This window comes from Pelophylax lessonae (assembly GCF_965119305.1).
Source record: "Pelophylax lessonae genome assembly, chromosome: 2".
Taxonomy (NCBI): Eukaryota; Metazoa; Chordata; class Amphibia; order Anura; family Ranidae; genus Pelophylax; species Pelophylax lessonae.
Genome location: NC_138769.1, coordinates 567,702,433 through 567,723,893, shown reverse-complemented (window position 1 = coordinate 567,723,893; position 21,461 = coordinate 567,702,433). Strand labels below are relative to the sequence as shown.

General features: G+C 39.4%; 1 protein-coding gene across 1 annotated transcript in view; it reads left to right on the top strand.

Moving 5' to 3' along the window:
* LOC309548187 (uncharacterized protein) overlaps positions 1-20,020 on the top strand; it is a gene marked incomplete at its 3' end in the record, with an annotated part of 104,170 nt that extends 84,150 nt beyond the window's left edge. The window contains exons 5-8 of the mRNA XM_082248143.1: positions 1,567-1,886; positions 4,551-4,809; positions 13,659-13,822; positions 19,803-20,020. Of these exons, the coding sequence (XP_082104269.1) occupies positions 1,567-1,886; positions 4,551-4,809; positions 13,659-13,822; positions 19,803-20,020 (961 nt within the window). The remainder of the gene's footprint in view (positions 1-1,566; positions 1,887-4,550; positions 4,810-13,658; positions 13,823-19,802) is intronic.
* Positions 20,021-21,461: the final 1,441 nt, after the last annotated feature.

The following is a 21,461-nucleotide window of genomic DNA, read 5'->3' as shown; positions in this document are numbered from 1 at the left end:
GAACCTCGTCTAGCTTGGCCCGAACGTCCGGGAGCTGCAAGAGAGACTCATTGAGACGCCATACACAGAAGTCAGGTTAAAAATAATTGAGTGCACTTCATAGTTTGATATATAGTTATTGCCTCGACCTGCTCTATAAATTGTAGTTCTACCAAAAATTAAAACATTGTTTTGCTGCAATATTTCATTTAAAACTAGACATGTGCATGACGAAAAAAATGTTTTCGTTTAGATTCATTAATCTAGTTATTTAGTTTAGTTCAATTTGGTTGATTCGTTCAATTCGTGATTCCTATTCTGGATTCATATTTGGAATTTGTTCTATGTATTTTTCTAGTTTTCTTCAAATTTACGGGGGTTTTTTTCTCACTTTGAAACATTTGAATTGATAAATTCTGAATTGGTCGAATCTAAAAAAAATGTTTTTTTTTTTTATTCAAATGCGAAAGCCGAGTAATCAAACCTCTGATTGTTTGTTTGTTTTTTATACACGTTGATCTTGTTTTGTATTAATAATACATTTATTCAAAATATGCGAAGTGTTCTAATTATTAAAAGTAGTATCTTACTTTCAACATTTTACTATGTACAATACTGTGCAGAAGTTTTATCCAGCTGGAAAAAAAATGTCAAGTACAAATGCTTTTAAATATTTTTATTTTACTGGTTTCATGTTATTAATTTTACACATGCAAAGTGAACAAACAAAAGAGAAAACTTTATCAAATGATTACATTGACTCTTTAAATCACCTTTTGGCTTAACAAAAACAGCCTTATTTCAAAATAGTACACTAAACAAACACACAGTCTATGATTTCAACAATATGTTTACAGTTTGAATTTGATGTAATATTTTGAGTCAAATTTAAATTAGAATTTTGGAAATTTGGGCTATTTTAGTTTCATTATTCAGAGAATTGGGTAAAATTTGTTTGTACTATAATTCGGGAATTGGCTATATACCTGACTGTTCGAATAATGAAAATCTGTCTGAATATTAATTATAAAAAATAAAAAAAAAACACGTATCTATTTAAAACCTTGCTACCAAGTCCTACCAGGATCCAGCATACTAAGTAGGGTATTTGTTCACATGTGAAAACACAGGTCACCACCAGGTGACATAGAAAACCATTGCTTTCTACCTGTTCACATCAGAAATGCTTTCCTGAGACCTTCTGGGATATGTCAGGTTGATGAAAAGAAACTGATGCACTATTACTGCCAATGTTCTCATACTACAGTAATATTCAGATTTTTCTCAGATTTCTCTTAAAGCCTCATCCAGTTTAGCTGTTGCTATTCTTAGTGGAATGGGCAAGTTTTTTTACTTTCCATATTATTGTTACACAAGGTCACAGTTCCTCCTCCCATGTTGAATTGGATAAGTAGTGGCCATTTTGTATAAGATAATTGCCAATTATGTTAGTTACAGTATTCAGGTCTGTTCCATTAATTAGTGCAAATTAGGTATTATTCTATGAACAGACACATTTGATATGCATATTATATGACTGAACACAATTTCTGAATGTATTTTTCAGTGACAAGGATACTACTGCTGATTCATCATGTGGCTCCCTTTGCTGGTAGTGTTGGGTTTGATCCTCTTGTACAGATGGTACCTGAAAAGTCTAATTCTGGACAATCTCACAGACAAATATGTTTTCATTACTGGATGTGACACAGGATTTGGAAATATTCTAGCAAAGAACCTGGACAGGCGAGGAATAAGGGTTCTGGCTGCATGTCTGAGAGACACAGGAGCTGAAAGCCTAAAAAAAGAGACCTCCAGTAGACTGCAAACTGTCATTTTAGATGTCACTGACAGTGAGAGTGTTCGCAGTGCAGCCAAATGGGTGTCTTCTATTGTTGGAGAACAAGGTTAGATTTAACATTTTTGGTTTAAATATTAGTAATATGAAACTCGTATGTAAATGACAATTGATTGATCAGGATTTTTTCGCATTGGGAAACACTTGAGTTTCAATATAGGCCTTATTGACCAGAGCAATTTTACATTTTATCTATCGGTCTACTGATTTAGCATTCATGAAAAAAGAAAACAGAATTAGACTTTACTGGTTGAAAGCCATAATTCCAAAGTCAAAAAAATGAGTACTTAATAAACTTATAAAATATACAAAAGTTTATTAACAACCCCAATCAGTTAAAATTGATTCCATAAAAAAATGTACAAAAAGGTGTGACTATAGACATTGCATCTTCCATATGTATATATGCAAAACCTGCGACCTGTGTGCATCAGCCCTATATACTTATGTTACATAGAAATTGGTAACAATGGACATCTTGCATAGGCAGGGCCTGTTATCAGGAATCAGTTGAAAAACACTGATATGGATCTCTACGTGTTTCCCAAACACGCTTCTTCAGGGGAATTCTATTAGTGCTGGAGAATGCATTGCAATTAGTCTCAATTGTTTCCCATACATTACATAGATCAAATGATTGATTGATCTATGTAATGTATGAGAAACAATTGAGACTAATTGCAAGATCCATATAGGTGTATTTCAACTGATTCCTGTATTCCTAATTGATTTTTATGGAATCAATTTTAACCGAATGGGGTTGGTAATAAACTTTTGTATATTTTATGAATTTTCGAAGTACAATTCTTTTTTCCTTTTTTCAATTTTGTATTTTGGATGTGGTGCCAAGGTGATCGAGTGATGTCCCAATTGTTTTTTGATTTAGCAATAACTTTTGCAATAAGTTTGATAATGCAAGAATACTTATATTCCATGATCAAGGACTTAAATAGTGCACAAAAACAATATATCAACAACTCAGTAAAAGTACTATATAATCATAACTCATAATAAAAGACTTCATACACAATATACATCAAAATACGTGTTGTAGCGTACATCACAGAACATATTAAAACGTATGCATGAAAAAACCCTAAGCTTCAAATAACCTATATTCAAGTCCACCTGTGAAATCTTGACAATAAATTAAAATCCACGTGAATAAGTCCCAAACCACCTTAAAATCAAGTTTGCCAGTTCCCTTACCAACTGGTAATGATCTCTAAATTATAACAGAACGAGAGCGTGGAAACTGTGTTAGGCAAATACAGTTATCAGATTAGAATCATTATGGTTATGATGATCCTTTTAAAAAATTGTCAACAAATGGAATTAAACAGTAGGCTTGTGGTTTTTTTTAAAAAAAAACAAATAACTAGGCATTAAAAAATGTAAACAGTAGAAAGGCGGGTTCCTAGTCTGGCTAATTACCAAAGGACTGGTAATATTGCAGTTTTGGGCCAAAAAGTACTACTTTTTGTTCTATTCTATGCCCAAATAGGAAGAAATGGCAGAAAGAATGATGGCAAATGTTTCCCTAAACATTTACAGGGCTTCAAGAATGCAGACTGAGCCTGCTCACCACACCATTTTTATTCAAGAGGAGGAGGTGTTGGGCAGAGGTAGGATAGGCATTTTTACAAAATATAGGCACTTTTTCGAAGTTGCAGGAAGATTCATGTGGGATAGTGGAGCTAATGCATGTGTCACCTTTTATAGGACTGTAGAGATTTTCAGTTTAAGTCATGTCTCCACAGCTGATGAATTGTTGTTGTCTCACCATTCACCAAGTGCATCTGAATCTGAACCAGTCAATTCCCATCAATCACATACATATGTAAATGCATGAGAAACTAAGCTGGCCATTTCTAGACCTTCTAGCTGATTATTGATTTGACAAAGGCTATCTTACTATGTGGATAATGAAAGTGTCATATAAAAAGTGGGACAATTGCATCACTGTTTCCACAAATTTTTCCACAAGCTGGAATATCTACAACTGACCCTACAATCTGCTTTATGAATGACTTGGTAGAGCAGACCCTATTATTTGCTTCAATGGGAAAAGTTTTTGTTCACCTGATGAAATAGGTTGAAAAAGGATTGCTAAGCAGTTTTCTATGTTCAATATAGGGTGAGCGTGCCAGCTGCCACTACAAAGAATACAGTTTTACTTCAAAGGATCAGGATCATTTGATCTTCTGTTGCAGGATCAAATTGGGGTTCCATTTTTGACATAGTGAGTTATGTGAAACGAGCTCTTGCCCCTTTGTCAGTGGCTTTATAAGAGGTAGTATAAAAGGTAATAATTGAATCTTCCAACAACCGTCACTTTAATAAATGGTGTATTGAATGCTTGGCTATAGAAAAGCTCTGCACAAAGCTTATATTTCCATATGACCAGTCTAAAACCTAATTTTTAAAAATTCAGTAACGCTATGTTTGTAAAGGTTCTTTTTCATCCAGGTCATGGTATAGCTAATGGTAGTTAACCACATTCAACTGGATTTGTTTTGTATTGTTGAAGCTTTTTGACACTCATCCAAGTATCCTACAAATTAGTGTCAGGAACATACTTTAACACATTCGGCACATATAGTGCAATTGTATGTTCTCTAGTTTGTGTAGGTTTTTTTGTAACCATTGCTTCATGAAAATGGTATATCAATACATAACTTACTGAATATCTAAACTCATTTACATTTTGCAGGGCTCTGGGGCCTAGTAAACAATGCTGGAGTCAGTGTCCCATGTAGTCCTGATGAATGGATGACCAAAGAAGACTTTTCAAAAGTCATTGATATTAACCTGTTAGGAATGATTGATGTGACGATTAATCTCTTGCCATTTGTCCGGAAGGCCAGAGGGCGCCTGGTTAACATGGCTAGCGTTGCAGGAAGATTGACTATGACTGCTGGAGCATATAGTTTATCCAAGTATGGAGTAGAATCTTTCTCAGACAGCATCAGGTGAGTTGAGTTCATTTTAGAATTGTTTTTGCCTCTGCATTATTTGGCGATTTATACAAATATATATTATCCAGTCTGTCAGTAGCATTGTAACATAGTTGTATCATCTGTTGATCCTGCCAGTATATTATTTTTTCCACTTCCTGTAAGAGGCCAAATTGCTCAGCAAAAGTAGCAGTTAGAGGAGGTCTCCGCTGCTTTATGGCCAAATCATCTGGTAATCAACCAGCAGGGGGCATTGACTGAAATGGATTAAATAAAAGCACAGCTGCATTTTGTTTACACATATTTAAAAGAAAAAAAATAGAGCTTTTTACACATCTTTAGTATTTGGTTACATATACTTCATAGAGGAACTTCACTATCTGCACCACCTCCAGATTTTTTTACTTTTTTTTTTTTCTCTCTCACCAATTATCCAGGGTTTTCTTTGATTCACATACTCACGGACCCAGAGAATCCAGCGTTGCTCTGCTGTGATCCGCTGCTCCAGTACCATAGCCTTAGTCCCGCACTGCCATCTTCCCCTCTGACAGGAACTTGCGAATTTCGATTCATGTGTGGTCGACTCTGTTTGGCAGAGGTCAATCATTAGAATTACTTCTGTCAAATGGGAATGTTGGAAAACTTAGTCAATCAGTGAAGAGTCCTGTTGTTAGAATACAATGTCTTAGTGGAGGTGATTCTTCCATCCACCTCCCTTGGTTGGATAGAGGAATTTGTTAATATTTTTATTTATTTTGTTTTTCAGTCAATTGCGTGAACCAAAAAAAAAAAAGATCAATTTATGACTAGCTTACCTGTGCTGTAGGACACTGCAACTCACTATTGCACATCCCTAAAAAGGGGTCAGGTGTGACTTATGCCATGATTAGGTGCATTGCCAGTCCATTCAAAATGAGCGGACTGTCTTAAAAGAGAAGTATTTGGTTTCCTTTTTTTCCCATTTATACTTACCTAGGTAGACGCAGCATCGGACCGATGCTGCATCTGTCCCCCAGCGCTTCTACACTGAGAACCGAGCAATTGAACACCGCCCATTGCTCAGATCTGACAGCTCCCCAAGCAGATAGCTGCTGACTGTCAGTCCTTGTCCTTGTCCTCATCCTCCTCATCCTCTCTCAAGCTGCTCACACAGGAGAAGATGACAGTGTGCAGAGAGAGCTGCTGGACCGCAATAAGGAGATTTCTGCACATGACATAAACAGCCCATAAAGCAGAAGAGAAGGATTTCTTCTCCAGGGGAACAAGTAAGTGAAATCTCATCTGATATTGACTCCATGACAAATAACCCACATGAGTATAAGCTACATGCATTCCTCACTACAGGACAGCCAGTTATTGACTCTGATTTGAAAGAAATACTCCTAACATTAAAAAATGTAATTCAGCATTACATGCGAGAGTTCATGCAGAGCTCTAAAAGAGAAATAGATACACTAGGAAATAGAGTAGAATACATTAAAGAAAAAAATGGAGGATTTTCCTGAAGCACATAATGATTTGGTGGATGCCCACTTTGACCATGAAGACTAAATTAAACAGCTAAAGCTAAGAGTGGCGGACCTAGAGAATAGGTCTAGGTGTAACAACGTCAAATTTTGTGGCATTGCAGAAAATGTAAGAAAAAGCAGATTAAAAGCAATTCCTGCAACAAATGATCCTAGACTTATTGCCTTCGACATTTTACCAAGAATTGGTGATCGATAGGGGCCCATAGGCTCCCAAAACCCTCCCACATTCCAGGAAAAAATTGCCACTTGATGTGATTGCAAAAATACATTATATATCTCATTAAAGATCAAGTAATGCAAATCGCCCGACAATATTCTTCGCTTCCAGACCCCTATGCAGTATCATACTATATTTGGATCTCTCTCAAGCGACCATAATGGCATGCAAGAATCTGAATTCCATTACCAAGATTCTCAGGAATCACAAAATCATCTACAAATGGGGATTTTCCACAAAACTGATGATAGAACGGGGAAACAACTCTCACACAATATACTAAATTAATGATGGCATTAAAATCCTCCAATCTTGGGGGTTATTACCAAAAGAAGAAGCTAACGCTATCAACAAACACCCTCCTGAGAAGATTCCACAGCAATGGCACAATAACCCTGGTTGATAAATGTCTCTATTCTCTTTCACTACCAGCCTATAAGTCCTCCTTCCAAATGTTTTCCTCAATTTCATGGATTTTTTTATTTTTTTGGTTTTGTCTTTGTTTTTGTTTTTTGGAAAGGACTGTCTTGGGTCCCACAAGCTTTTAGGAACCTTCCTGTTGACGGCCTGTTGCCTACAACCCCACGATAACAGTGCAGTTTACTGCACCCACAAGTTGCACTACAACTCTACACTTTTTACAAGTTTTGGTTAAACTTTACTTTATTGTTCAAGTTCTCCCTCCTACCCCTCCTCACTGTAAGCTTCATTTCGTGAGGAATACTTTCTAACACCTTCGTCCTACTGTACAAAAGTGATAAGATAAAGTCAAGCAACAACAATTCCCAATATGGCACAACTTAAAATTCTTTCCCTCAATGATAAAGGAATTCCCTCACATGTTCTTCTCCAACTATTCGAAGAAAAAAAAAAGAGGCGTGACTACAATTATAAAGGACACTGTCATCTTCCAACTACTTGATTTTAAATCAAATCCACAAGGAAGATATTTGATTTTGGTGGCTAATACAACATTCACAATTGCTAACTTATGTGCTCCTAACAAAAAACCCAACCAGTTCATCCAAAAAATTATGAAGAAAATAGGAAAAATACAAAAAGGTAATCTTATCATTTGTGGAGATTTTAACGCTCCTATGGACCCGATCATTGACACCTCCAAACGATCTCATACCGTAAGGAATGGTTTGAGGAACCTTTTTTTGCAAGAGGACCTTTTTTTGCAAGAGGACCTTTTTTCGCAAAAGGACCTTTTTGATGCACAGAGATGCCTTCGTTCAACTGAAAAGGACTTTACATTTTTCTCTAATGTTCATAAGTCTTATACACGTATTGATTTCTTTATCACAGAAAATTACAGATCCAAAAATGTCATCATATCTCTTGGACAGACCATGCACCAATCTCACTAAAACTCGCATTAAAACAATTACCCACTAATACATCGCTTTGGAAAAACAATACTTATATCCTTTCCCAGAAGAAACATCTGTCTGTTCTAAAAGCAGGAATAAAGGAATTTCTGACGATTAACAATTAAACTTCAACCTCTACAGCCAACCTTTGGAGTACACATAAGGCCTGTATTAGAGGTTTACTAGTACAAGCTGCCTCTAGGGAAAAAAACGAAAACTACAAACAATTATTAATCTTATGGACAACATATCCAAACTTAAGAAAATCCATAAAACCTCTCTTAATAATACCGCCCTCCTTCAACAATTAAACACTGCTAGAAATAATCTAAGAGCAAATGTAATCTCTAAATACGAGCATTATCTCCAAAAAACTTAAACTGAACCATTACTCCCAAAATAACAAAGCAGGAAAATTACTAGCCTCCCAACTGCAACAGAGACAGAACAAACATAAAATTTTAAAAGGAATACATCATAAATTAGGAAAACCATCTATAATCCACAAGAGATTGCGGATACATTCTCAGAGTATTATGAGCTCCTATAAAACCTGAATAAGGACAGCAAAACTCCTCAACCCCTTCTAATCAAAATAACAACATTTCTAAATAAAGTCTATCTACCCTCTGTTATTCCTGACACATCAAAAAAAACGTAATGACCCAATTTACTGTCGAAGAAACAAGCAAAGTTATTCGCTCCTTACCTTTTTAAATAAGGCCCCTGGGGCTGAGGTTCCCCCAGGGTTTTTTTTAGCAGCAATGTATTAAGTCAAACTTGTATTAGTATAAAAATTATTTTATTGACAATTCATAAAAAGCTTGATGCCACATAAAATTAAAGTCTGGTTACAGGGACAAGGAATCATCCAGCAATTAATAACATACATGCATGGTAGCCATAGTGGAGCTACCAAACCATGAAATACCCCAAGGCGTTTTGAACTTTTAAAGTCATGGTCTTCTTCAGGGGATTTTTTTCTATGAAATATATACATAACATTAGTGATATAATACACTCCATTAGTAATTATACATGTAGAGGCAACATGAACATATGTATATATAATTACTACTGGAAGATGAAACAACAGCTTGCAACCAGAAATAATAATATTAATCCAGACAATTCCCTATGAAGTCCCCCCGATTCGCACAGCATCCGCGGGAAGGTGGCTCACAGTTGTGGTAAGTGGAGAAAGGAGAGAGATCTGAGATCTAAAAATTTTAAAGTTTAAAAAAAAAAAAAAGAAATCCTATATTTTATTCTCTCTTGACTGTCTGGATATTTTCTAATAAAAAGAACTGAAAGTGATAAAAGCATAGATCTAATATAACATACGTAGCTGAAAGTAACAAAAGAAAAAAAAAACATTTTTACAAGAGATGCTTGTGGGACGGAAATTAATGAAGCCCAAAAAAAGTCTAATATTATAAGAATATGGCACTTTTTTTTTTTGTTTACCAGTGCAAGGGTGAAAGTAGAAATTAAATAAGTAAGGTGAACACTGGTGAGAATCTATACTATGATTGCAACTGAAACAGTATTACTGGCAACCACAGTATCCTCATGGGAAACGTCTGTTAAAGAGGTTGTAAACTCGTATAAATTTTTTTTTTTTTTTTTTACACCCTGCAAAAGAAAGACATAATGAGCTAGTATGCATCGCATATTAGCTCATTATGCAATACTTACCTCAGAACGAGCCCCCGCCGTGCCGCTCACTCACCTCTATGACGGGCGACATGTCTAGTCGCCCGTCTTCCGGGATCGCGGCATCCGGCCATCTGATTGGCCGGAGCCGCGGTGACGTCACTCCCGCGCACGCGCGCGGGAGCCGACAGTCACGGCACGGGGCTCTGAAGGAACGGCACGATCGGCCGTTCCTTCAGAGCGCATGCGCCAGTGACGTCACTGGCGACATGTAAGGTAAATATCTCCTAAACGGTACATGTTTAGGAGATATTTACAGTACCTATAGGTAAGCCTTATCATAGGCTTGCCTATAGGTACAAGTTGTAGAGGAGGGTTTACTTCCTCTTTAATGCTGCTTTATCTATGTATAAGTTGACCTAAATTTATAGAAATTGTCCTAAAGATTTTGAAAAAATGTGGCTGCTTGGATGGATTAGTAGTATACCTACCAATGTTCCTTCTGGGTGCATGGCGCCTCTTTATCTCTCTTACTAAAACAGTTCCTCCCTTCCTTCCTATCCCCATCCCATCTTTTCCTATCTCTCTTCTGCTCTTCCCTTACATTCTCTTTTTCCTACTTTTGTTTTTACCAGCTAGTTTGTCTGAAAGAACCACCCAGATTTGCTTGTCAATCTGTATCATGTATTAGGACTGCTGTTTTGAAATGATTACCATATCTTCACTGTTATTCAGTTGCATATGTTACTAATCCCATGTCTAAAAGCTGGCACACACTATTTATTTATTTTTTTTTCTTTTTGACTCAACCCAGCAGACAGAATAACATTGACAGATCTCTGTACTATGTATAGAAAATTTAAATTAAAACTTGCGCTAAAAAATATAATATAAATCAGCGCTACCTGCAGCTGCTGCTCACTTAGATAAAAACCAAGACAGAATGAAATGTTATAAAAACAGCGCTACCGGGAATGTGAATAAATAAATGATGCAATCATCAAATAAATAATACAAAATCATCCAATTAATAAATGTGATAATATATAAAGTGCACTAGTGGTAACAAAAATGTATCAATTTATACATATGAAGGTGCAATAATATCAAAGTTATTTGCAGTGCTAATGGTGCAAAGGCGCTAAATAAAGTGCAGTCCAAAAAAATAGTCCACTGAAAATATCAATAAAGTGCTGGACAAAAAGTGCTTGAAGTGCTCCACACTGTGACAAAGGTGCTTCAAAAGACCCTTTTGGGGATCCACTCACCAGATTTTAAAGATAATCAAGGCTCAAATGAGCAGGGGTTTTCGAAAAAATACAGCCCATAGGAATAAATGGGTCAGCAAACCTCCAGCAAGCCTCCAGCCTTTAACTACAGTCCCCTCTCGTTCAGGCACTCAAAAAAGAAGGGAAGGAGCCAGAAATAGTGAAGCCCGCAAAGTATTTATTAAATTAGCAAAGATTAAAACTACTCACAAGAGCATAAGGTAATACAGCGTTGAATAACCACAATAATACATCCAATGCGTCCACTTCCGGGAACGCTGCCAACTTCTGTCTGACAGGGAGCTGTACATACGGGCCAAAAGTCGGCTGGTTCCTTCCGAACCGACCATTTTCAGCCAATTTTTAGTCTGAACTGTGTGAACCCAGCACAACAATAAAGAAGTAATTCTGTAAAAAAAAAATCACTAAAAAAATGTCATAAAAATGCTGACCCAATTGTTTTAAGGATAGGGGCAGTTACTAAACAGATATTCTACTGTTCTTTCAGGTCATTACCTGTAAACGATTGTTGTACAATGGTTCTACTATGGATGGTTTAAAGTGGTTCTAAAAGTAAAAGTTTCTTTGCCTTCGTGTATTCTCTGCATTAAGGTAAAATACCTTATAATAGTACCCCCCCCCCCCCTGTTTGGCTGTACTTCTTCTCCTGTAGATTACATGAGTGCAGTTGGTTTTGCACTCCTGTGACCCATTTTCAGCAGACAGTGGGCTAAAATCCACTGATGTCATAGAGCCGGTCCATGCTCGGGCAAGATCACGACACTGGAGACTGGATCTGTCCACAAGTCTGGACCGGCACCTAGCTCAGCTCTTGCCTCCTCCACGGCCCAGGGTTCCAGTCAGTGGTGTATTTGGGTTTTGTGCTGCCCTAGGCCTGACTAAACCCGTGCACCCCTTAATTTAAATATGACCCACCTCCTTTTGCCAAGGCCACACCCCTTTCTGTTTAAGACCCCCCCTGTCATCCGCAAACCACACCCCTTCCTCTTTAGCCAATGCAGCGGCTGGTGTGAATGGACCCTAGTAGAAAACACAAAAAAGAAAAAGAGGGACGCACCGACCTAGTGCATTACCATAAAACCATTTATTAAAATATTAAAAAGTGTACAAAGTACACTTTTTAATATTTTAATAAATGGTTTTATGGTAATGCACTAGGTCGGTGCGCCCCTCTTTTTCTTTTTTGTCTTTTCTACCAGTGGTTCTGGATACCCTTGATACCCTTGATCCTGAAGGGGGCAGCAAGACCAAACAGCTCTCTCTACATCTGAGTTTGTAGTGCACCTCTTTCTACTCCATCAGACAGCACTTGAGTGCAGGAGGTTTTGTTTTACTACGTGAATGGACCCTAAGCTGTGTTGAGAGGCTTTTGCTTGCTTCAAGTAGGTTTTCCTTTCTATGCAAGTCTATTGGAATGCAAAATCTGCATTAAGCACAGGTAAATGCAGGTCAGAAGGAGGTCAAGTGCACCTGTCAATGAATTCTGAATGATCACTGAAACATCTCAAACTGATGTTAGTACAAATGCCATTGTTAAGTTATAACAAAAGCACTTCAAGTGGTGGAAGTGCTCATATTCACCTGCTAAAATACCCCTAAATTACATCGCATTGGGCCAGCAGATAGGCTTGGGCTAAATCCATATTTGTGGATTATTGGACATACAATGGTGATCTGACAACACAGGTTCCGCACTTAGCTGTCAGTGCCACTTACCCCAGGAAGAACATTGGGGATGGGTACCTGCCCAATTACAGTTACATTTGAAGGTGGTCATGTGACATTCACAAACCAGTTTAACAGTCAAAGCATTAGGACTCAATCAGGCCAAAAATGACCCAAAAATATGTCAACACACAGACTGAAAGATCTTTTACCTGTGTATGTTAATTACAATACAGTTTGCTAAATAAAACAGGATTACCTGGCATTAGAATGTTCCTATAGAGAAAAACCTAAGACAAATCAGCAGGTTGCAAAAACTGTGAGCAAAAAAAGAATATGTTCCAGCTTTACTTCTCATCTAGAAGACTACAAAAGCCCGGTATGCCACAGAGGAGGGTAGGCGGAGCATTAGGCTGCTAAGACCTACTGTCAGTGTCACACTTACTAGTATTGGCGGCCGCCAGTTTTATTAAGTGCGGGCGCCAGTCTGTCCAAACGTCAGGCCAGTCATCGGCCGCTGGCCAGCGGCTGCTTTATGGGGGCACCAGACTGATTTGCCTCCTAGGCCCTGCCACCTGGCCCCGTCCGGCCCATAAGAGAAAAGTGTAGCGCAAACGATGGGGACTCTTTTCATGCAGGAGCCAGGAGGAGGCTGTTTTTTTTAAGTGGGGGCACCTTTTTTGACGCCCCCCTGCAAAGTGCTGCCCTAGGCCTGGGCCTTGTTGGCCTAGGCTAAAATACAGCATTGGTTCCAGTGAGGAGGGGGCAGAGCAGAGAGCCGAGACTGACAGTCAGGGAGAGAATGGAGCATTCTGCGTTGTTAGATCATTCAGTTCTCAATGTTAGAACCGGCGTGGGACAAATTCAGCATTGGTCTGAATACATCTGCAAAAACCCCAAACCTCATACTTCTCTTTTAAAGCTTCAACAAAGCTTGTCGAACGCTCTGCAAATGCTTTTTCCACGCTTGCTGTTCACACTGCTCTTACACAAGTTAAAGCCAATGTCAAGCAGGCCTAAGTGTGTTTTTAAACCAATAAAATTGTGTTAGAGTGTGAGATTTTGCTTTTGCTTACATCACAATTGTTGTATGAATAAATTGCTAAATTGTCATTGCCATGTTTTTCTCCAGGCGTCAGATGAGGTTTTTTAATGTGAAAGTGTCTATCATAGAACCAGGACCATTTGACACACAAATAACAAGTATAGAAGCAACAAGAGGAGATTTAGTGAGAACTTGGAAAGGTGCTCCAGAAGAAGTCAAAGAAAGTTATGGAGAAGACTTTTATAAATACGGTAAGAAATGTAAATTGAAGTAAATAACATAATCATATACTGGAGTTTTTATTTACCTCATTTACTATAGCCATCAATCCATAGGGACATTGTGTTGACAGCTGTTAAAAATTCTACTCAATTCCTGTTTGCATTAGGCTGCACTTAGCAGAGGACCCCCTCCCTTCTCCTTATAGTATATACTCTAGAGCTGGCTATAGATGAATCAAAGTTTGGCTAGTTCAGAAGAATACAATGTCCATCCCTTGTGTGGATGGAGAAATTCTAGTTTTTTTTTTTTTTTAGCCCACTGTATGAACCAAAAAAAAAAAAAAAAAGATTCATCAATGGCCAGCTTTAGAGTAACAGTTCAGCTGTGTGCCTCAGCACTTTGTTGTTTTGCTGAGTTTGGTACAAAGCAGTTTAGTTGGAATGTCCTTCTGTTTTTCTTTTTCTTTTTTTTTTTTTTAACTCATCTCAGCAAAACAGGACTCAAGCAGCCTCCACCACCATGTTTCATTTTCAAGGGGTTTACAAAGAAGTTGGTGGTCAAACACTACAGAGAGGGTGCATATTTGTTAATGGGCAGTAGATGAAAATGCTAAAACATTTATTGTAAGGATGGGCAACCCAGGTCAGGTGAAGATCTACTTTAAATACATAGAAACATACAGTATATAGATCACAGTAAATGGGGGTGTGGACACATTTTTAAAGGTAACATGGTCATAATAAAGTGGGTGTGGGTCATGATGATGGGGCAATAAGATTAATCGTGCATCAGTTGTAAATGCCCCCCCCCCCCCCCCAAAAAAAAATTATTTCCTTGCCTTACATTTATGGTCAAGGGGGAGCCCCAGTAACATTCCTTCTTACATTGGTGGTCAGTGAGCCCCCATTATAATGCAATTATACTGCTCCTCACCATTGTGCTGCTCATTATGATAACATTAGTAAGTACCCCCACTGCCACCATTTTGTCCCAGAGTGTCACCATCTTGTCAACTCATCACCATTATTTACCTCCAGTGCTGGCACGTTTTACCCCAGTGCCACCAATATGTCCCTCCAGTGCAAGCAAGCAATATGCCTCCAATACCACTTTTAGGTCCCTCAAGTGCCACCATCATATCTCCCATGAAATATTCCTTTACATCTCCCTCCCTCCAATATATAGAATGGTGCAGGGGAACAGCTTATTCTGGTGTGCTGGTCCTTGCCCATCCACTTCTGGTATCTATTAGTGAGGACACTAGGGTTGGTGTCACCTGGTGTGGTAAACCATGGTGTCCAGCCCCACCAGGCTCTCTCTTGTCTTGCCAGGTAAAGTTCCCTGCAGGGCGGTGGGCAGGCTAGTTTCGGGCCAGTAACACACAGTCACGGTGCGCACCCCAAACAAGCCCCTGTAAGTGATGCAGTCAGATATCACTTCATACTTGATGGTGTCACCAGGGCCATCTTTAAAGCTGAAGTAAACCGCAGGTTAAAAAAAAAAAAAACTTCCTCTGCAAGGTAATGTCACAATGTGCTAGTATGCATTGCATGCTAGCACATTATGAGAGACTTGCCCTAAAATGAAGCCCTCCAGCAGTGCGTTGTCACCACTGACAGGGCTTCCATCTTCCCCCAGGCTTCCTTCTTGGTTTGTGTTCTCCAGCTACATGAGTAGCCAGGGCCGCGATGACATCTCCCGCAGGAGCCGGTGATGTCACCAGCTGCATGCAGTGAGAATATCTCCTAAACTGTACAAGTTTAAGAGATATTCACTGTAACTACAGGTAAGCCTAATTACAGGCTTACCTGTAGGTACAAGATGAAAAAGTTGGTTTACTACTGTGCCACTTTTATGTTGATTGGACTCTGGGAAAACATTTTCTTGGGGACCCACTGCAGAAATACTACAGGAGACAGCCTAAAACTGCAGACATCCTACAGGAGACGGTCAGAGACTGCAGGCGTTCTACAGGAGAATGCAGGTATCCTTCAGGAGATGGCCAGAGACTGCAGGCATCCTACAAGTACTGTGGATGGTGTGGTGACGATGCAGTCAGTGTATATAGCTCTGAGGAAGACTGTCCTCCCTCCCTCTAGAACACACCTGTGTGAACCCCTCCCCTTCCTCTGTGTGCAGCTATTGCTGGAGTTCTGCTCACTTTTCCCTCAGGACTCTCACTCACATTAGCAGTGTCCCGGTCCGGATTGCACTCAGCTCCCCTCTCCTGGCCATTCAGCTCAGCAGCAGGTTCCCAGTCCAGATAGCAAATCTCCTCAGACTCCTGGCCCTTTCCTTGTTAGAGAGACGTACAAAACTAGAGATGGAGGTGGAGCAGCTCTGGAGGAGGAAGTTACATCTTCCTCCTCTGAATGCTGGGGCCTCCATGCACCTGATTGGTTGGTTGCTTGGATGCTAAGTGGGCACAGTAACCAATCCTTTTGACAGGCAGGATTTGGTGGTAGACTTGTAATGTACCAGGTAATCTGGACCTGCTGGTAGTTCTGCCACTGGTGGGGGTTTTGCCCCAAGTTAAAGATGGCCCTGGGTGTCACCCCTCTGGCAGGTGTCACCTTGGTGCGGCTCAAACCCCCCTACTGACGCCACTGGTATCTATGTCAGCTGCACATACAAGCACCTGAGATAGACATGAGAGAAGATTCACAGGCACCAGTGTAGCAGAACTGGTTGCTCTGTCTCACTATCACTTCCTTGCCCTGCTTTGCATATGGGGGGGTGAATTCGACTGATGGAGGATCAACATGACGTGGACATGATCTACAAATCCCATGATTGAGAACACTGATACTGTATATCACAACTTTAAATACATCCTAGGTTCATCAAAACTGTGGAAGCAGTGGTTTATTTGCAGAGGGCCAACACAACCCCTGCTGACTTATACCTATAAGGCTATATTTGTTCGGGTGTTTTGCCTAAAAGCCCATACACTTCAGAGACAGGTTGTCAGTGTCCACAGCTAGCTACTTGCAGGTTACAAACACAGAAGCAGGAATCAGATTCCTGCCACTGGCATTTGCACCATGGCAAAATGCCCATGCAAATACGTATAGCCTAATTCTGCAATCAGCAGAGTAGCAAATTGGTCAGGAAAGCTGATTATTTTTCCAGATCAATATTCATAATAAGTAGTATATAATGGTTCTTTCTAAAAAATATGATCCTTTCTCAAGAACCACTGGCTAAATCTAACTGAGGTGGAGATAAGTTCCACCTCATTTATCAACAAGGTAAACTGAGCATAGTCTATTTTTTTCTGGTACAATAATTTTTATTGATGCACCTGTAACTTAACATGACAGCTGATCACCCACCCAAGGGTTGTAAAATGAATAGGAAACAAGACATATAGGCACGACTAATATCTTGTGCAAGTAAACCTTTTAGCAAAGCAAAAGATCAACTAACCGACCTTGCGGAAGGAGCTGTAAGTCCGCAAGTTGCCTACGCCGGAAGATCTAGGGGCATACTATGAGGACACGAAGGGCAAACCAGTTAGCCTGTCAACGAAGAAGAGGAGAAAAAAAAAAAAAGGGGAAACAAAACAACTGAGGTTGGTTGGGAAGTAAAGGGAAGGATAGGGAAAATGGGTTCTGCAGGCTTAGGTGGTAATCTCAATTATAAAATACCCAGACTGGTCAGATACAGGGGGGGGGGGAGCATACCAACACTAGGAAGTGCACACTTTCAGAAATTTAGCGTGGGAATCATGTAAAATACTGGACATTTTTAATCATCATGGTGGTCAGGTTGCTACTCACCGCTGCAAACGATACAGAAAGTGTCTTCCAGGCCTTAGTGATAACGAGTTTGGAGTCAGTGATAAGGTAAGTTGCAAGCTTCTGCTGATATGAGAATAGGTCCTGAATCAGGCAGTGCAGTAGGGCAAGTTTAGCATCTTTACAGAAATAGGGTATATTGGAGCACAAAGACCCTGAACCAAAACCCTGTTAGACGTTGGCAGGACCACCAGATATAAAGTGCATCACTCTGTTGTCCGCAACCCCTGAAACACCTGTCACTGTATGATGGGTTCAAACCTACAATATGAGCCGGCTGCCAGTACCACTTTAAAAGGACCTTGTAGGCTGCCTCCAACGTTGTCGCATTGAAAAAACCTTTAGCTATGAAAGACCAGGCATTGCGCCATTCCTCAGGTTCGATAGAGGTTCCCCAGAGCTCAATCCCAACTGAATCTGTAGGAGGTAGAAGAGGGAGGATCAATGGCTTTCATGGAAGAATATATCATAGAATAGATCATGAGCATAGTCTATTTTTTTATCACATATGGTACAGCGCAAAAGGTTTCAACAATTGTGAAAAAATGCTGTAAAGTAGGGATTCTTTCAAAAAATGCGATGACTGTTTGTTTTTCTTTTATCAATTAACAACCTAAAAAAAAAATGAAAAAAACCCGAAATCAAAGCAATTATTGGTGTGTACATCATTTGCTTTTAAAAGAGCATCAATTCCCAGCATCAATCAATGATGTTGAGATTAGGGTTATGTGGGGGTCATATAATCTCCAGGACTCCTTGTTCTGTTCACTGAAAGTGGAAGTTCACTCCAGAATTACTAACTCACTCTAGAAGTATTATGAATATTAAACAGCCATATAATACACGTTAAAAACTGTACAGGCGCATCTCAAAAAATTAGATAAACATCAAAAAGTTAATTTATTTCAGTAATTCAATTCAAAAAGTGAAACTCTTATATTTTTAAATAGATGCATCACACACAGAGTGATATATTTCAAGCATTTTTTTTTTTTTTTAATTTTGATGATTATGGCTTACAGCTAGTGAAAATCCAAAATTTAGTATCTGAGAAAATTAGAATATTACATAAGACCAATAAAAAAAAAGGATTTTTAATACAGAAATGTTGGCTTACTGAAAAGTGTCTATGTACAGTATAGTATGCAATATACCAATACTTGGTCAGGGCTCCTTTTGCATTACTGCATCAATGCGGCGTGGCATGGAGGCAATCAGCCTGTGGCACTGCTGTGGTGGCACGAGCCTTCAGCTCATCTACATTGTTGGGTCTGCTGTCTCTCATCTTCCTCTTGACAATGCCCCACAGATTCTCTATGGGGTTTAGGTCAGACGAGTTTGCTGGACAATCAAGCACAGTGATACCATGATCATTAAATCAGGTATTGGTACTTTTGGCAGTGTAGACTGGTGCCGAGTCCTGCTGGAAAATGAAATCAGCATCTCCATAAATCTGGTCAGCAGAGGGAAGCATCAAGTGCTCTAGAATTTTCTAGTAGAGGACTTTGGACTTGATAAAACACAGTAGACCAACACCAGCAGATGACATGGCTCCCCAAATCATCACTGACTATGGAAACTTCACACTGGACCTCATACAACTTGGATTCTGCTGCTGCTTCATTTTGTTGTTCACAATGAGATTCCTACTTTGGCAGTTAGTGGTGATATTTCCAGGTGCACCGATGGTCAGTTACTGGTTCCTAAGGTCTTCCTTAAAGTGTGTTGTGCCAACTTTTCTTCATAGATACTCGCAGAATCCCCTCAGTGGTTTCAGTTGCTTTCGCCAGAGAAATTTATATGACAGCTGAAAACTCTCTAGCAATATACACCAAACTGAGCATGTTCAGAGTGCCTCCTAGGGCTCTGTTATATCAGTAGATGGATTGGGGACAGTAAAAGGGGTGGGCCAGAAAAGACAGGATCATTTTTACACAATGCGGAGGATTAACCCCTTGGTTGCACAGTGAGTATAACAAGCATGCTTTACTGCATATACAGACTGATTTTACTGTTGTCGGTTTAGTAACACTTTAACTTCTATGAATAAAGTATGCTGCCACATGAAATGCAAAAAATTTAGAATAAGAACCATTATATGATGCCTAGCTAATTTGTTTTTGTTTTTTGGTTAAACTTCATTGACGTTTTTTGCTTACCCACTTGATGCAACCTTTTTGACCTATGTTATGTTATATTTTTATTTTAGCCCTCAAGGCTTCTGAACAAGTTAAACACGTTGTCAACAAAAATGTGCATCTGGTCCCACAAGCAGTAGAACATGCTCTGACCGCTGTTTATCCATGGACACGATATTCTGTAGGCTGGGATGCTACACTCCTATATTTGCCCTTGTCCTATTTTCCCACATTTATCACAGACTTTCTCCTAACCCTTGCACAGCCTAAACCAGCCCAAGCAAAGTGATCTATCTAATGTGATGTTTTTCTATCAGTCTGCCAAGAAGGGCATTCCATAGTTCTTGGAAGTTCTTTTCAAAGTGGAACTGAACTCAAAAATTAAAGATTTTCTATATTATAGGGAACATTTATAAATGTTAATTGTGCCGAAGCAGCAACAAAAAAAAAACAAAAAAATGCATATATTTTGTCTTGAACTCCTGAAAACTAGCAGAGCGCTTTGTAGCATGTAACTGCCTAGGCCTCATAGTTGTTTATCAGCAGCATGTCTCTACTAGTCTCAAAAGATTGGAGTGGAATTTGGTGATATTACTACTGTATGTGCTGCTGACTTTTCTCCATGCTAGAGGATCTGATATAAAGAAGCAAATTCCTGCTTCTACCAAGATGGCAACCTTTACAGTGCAGAACAAGGCATAGTAAGTCAGTAATAAGGAAAAATCATCCACAGGGAGTCTGACAGCAAAACATCTTTCTGTTAGCATTTTTCCTGTACAATTTTCAGAGTTTAGTTACTCTTAATAAACTAATTTTGTTTTCATTTGTTACCAAATACTTTTGTGGGTAATAAACAATCAGTAAAATAGTGTTACTGAAATTTGTATTTTATTTGAGAATAAAGTTGTATAAAAGTGTTTGAATGGAACGAGAAAAGTGAAATGCCTATAAATGTAAAGTCATCACTTCCTATTAAGCACATGAACAGCTAGATGGTTACAAAATAAAATGGGTAAATATTTTTTTTCTGTACAGTGGTCTAAAGTTGCAAAAACATTAGCATGACTTTATGGTTGTATAGTTTCTGCTTTAGGAATTTCCTGGATATGTGCTTTAACCACTTGCCGACTGCCTAACGCCGATCTACGTCGGCAGTCAGCCCCTCACAGGCAAAGTGACGTAGGGCTACGTCACTAGCTTGTGAGGGTCTAGGGAGCGAGCGCGCGCCTCCGGAGGCGCGCTCCCGCGTGGTCACGGACCCCCCCGCGCGTGTGACCAGTGGACCCGATGTCCGCCGGTCACTCGGCGATCGGAGGGGGAGAGGGAGAAAGGCAGGCAGCTTGTGTAAACAAGCCACCTGTCATTCTCCTCGGTGTAAGGACACTGATCCCACGGATCTACTATGTAGATCCGTTGATCAGTGTCCTTACAGCTGAAGCCACAGCCAATCACAGTAGAAAGCACGCCCCTAGGGACACACACAGCCCCTCCCTCCCAAATAAAGTTAACCCCTTCACTACCAGTGTATTTTTACAGTAACAGTGCATATGTATAGCACTGATTACTGTAGAAATGTCACTGGTAACCCCAAAAGTGTCAAAAATGTCAGTCAAGGGTCCGATCTGTCCGCCACAATGTCGCAGTCCCGCAAAAAAATCGCAGATCGCCGCCATTACGCGTTAAAAAAAAAAACAACAAAAATTACAAAAATCTTTCCCTTTGTTAGTAAA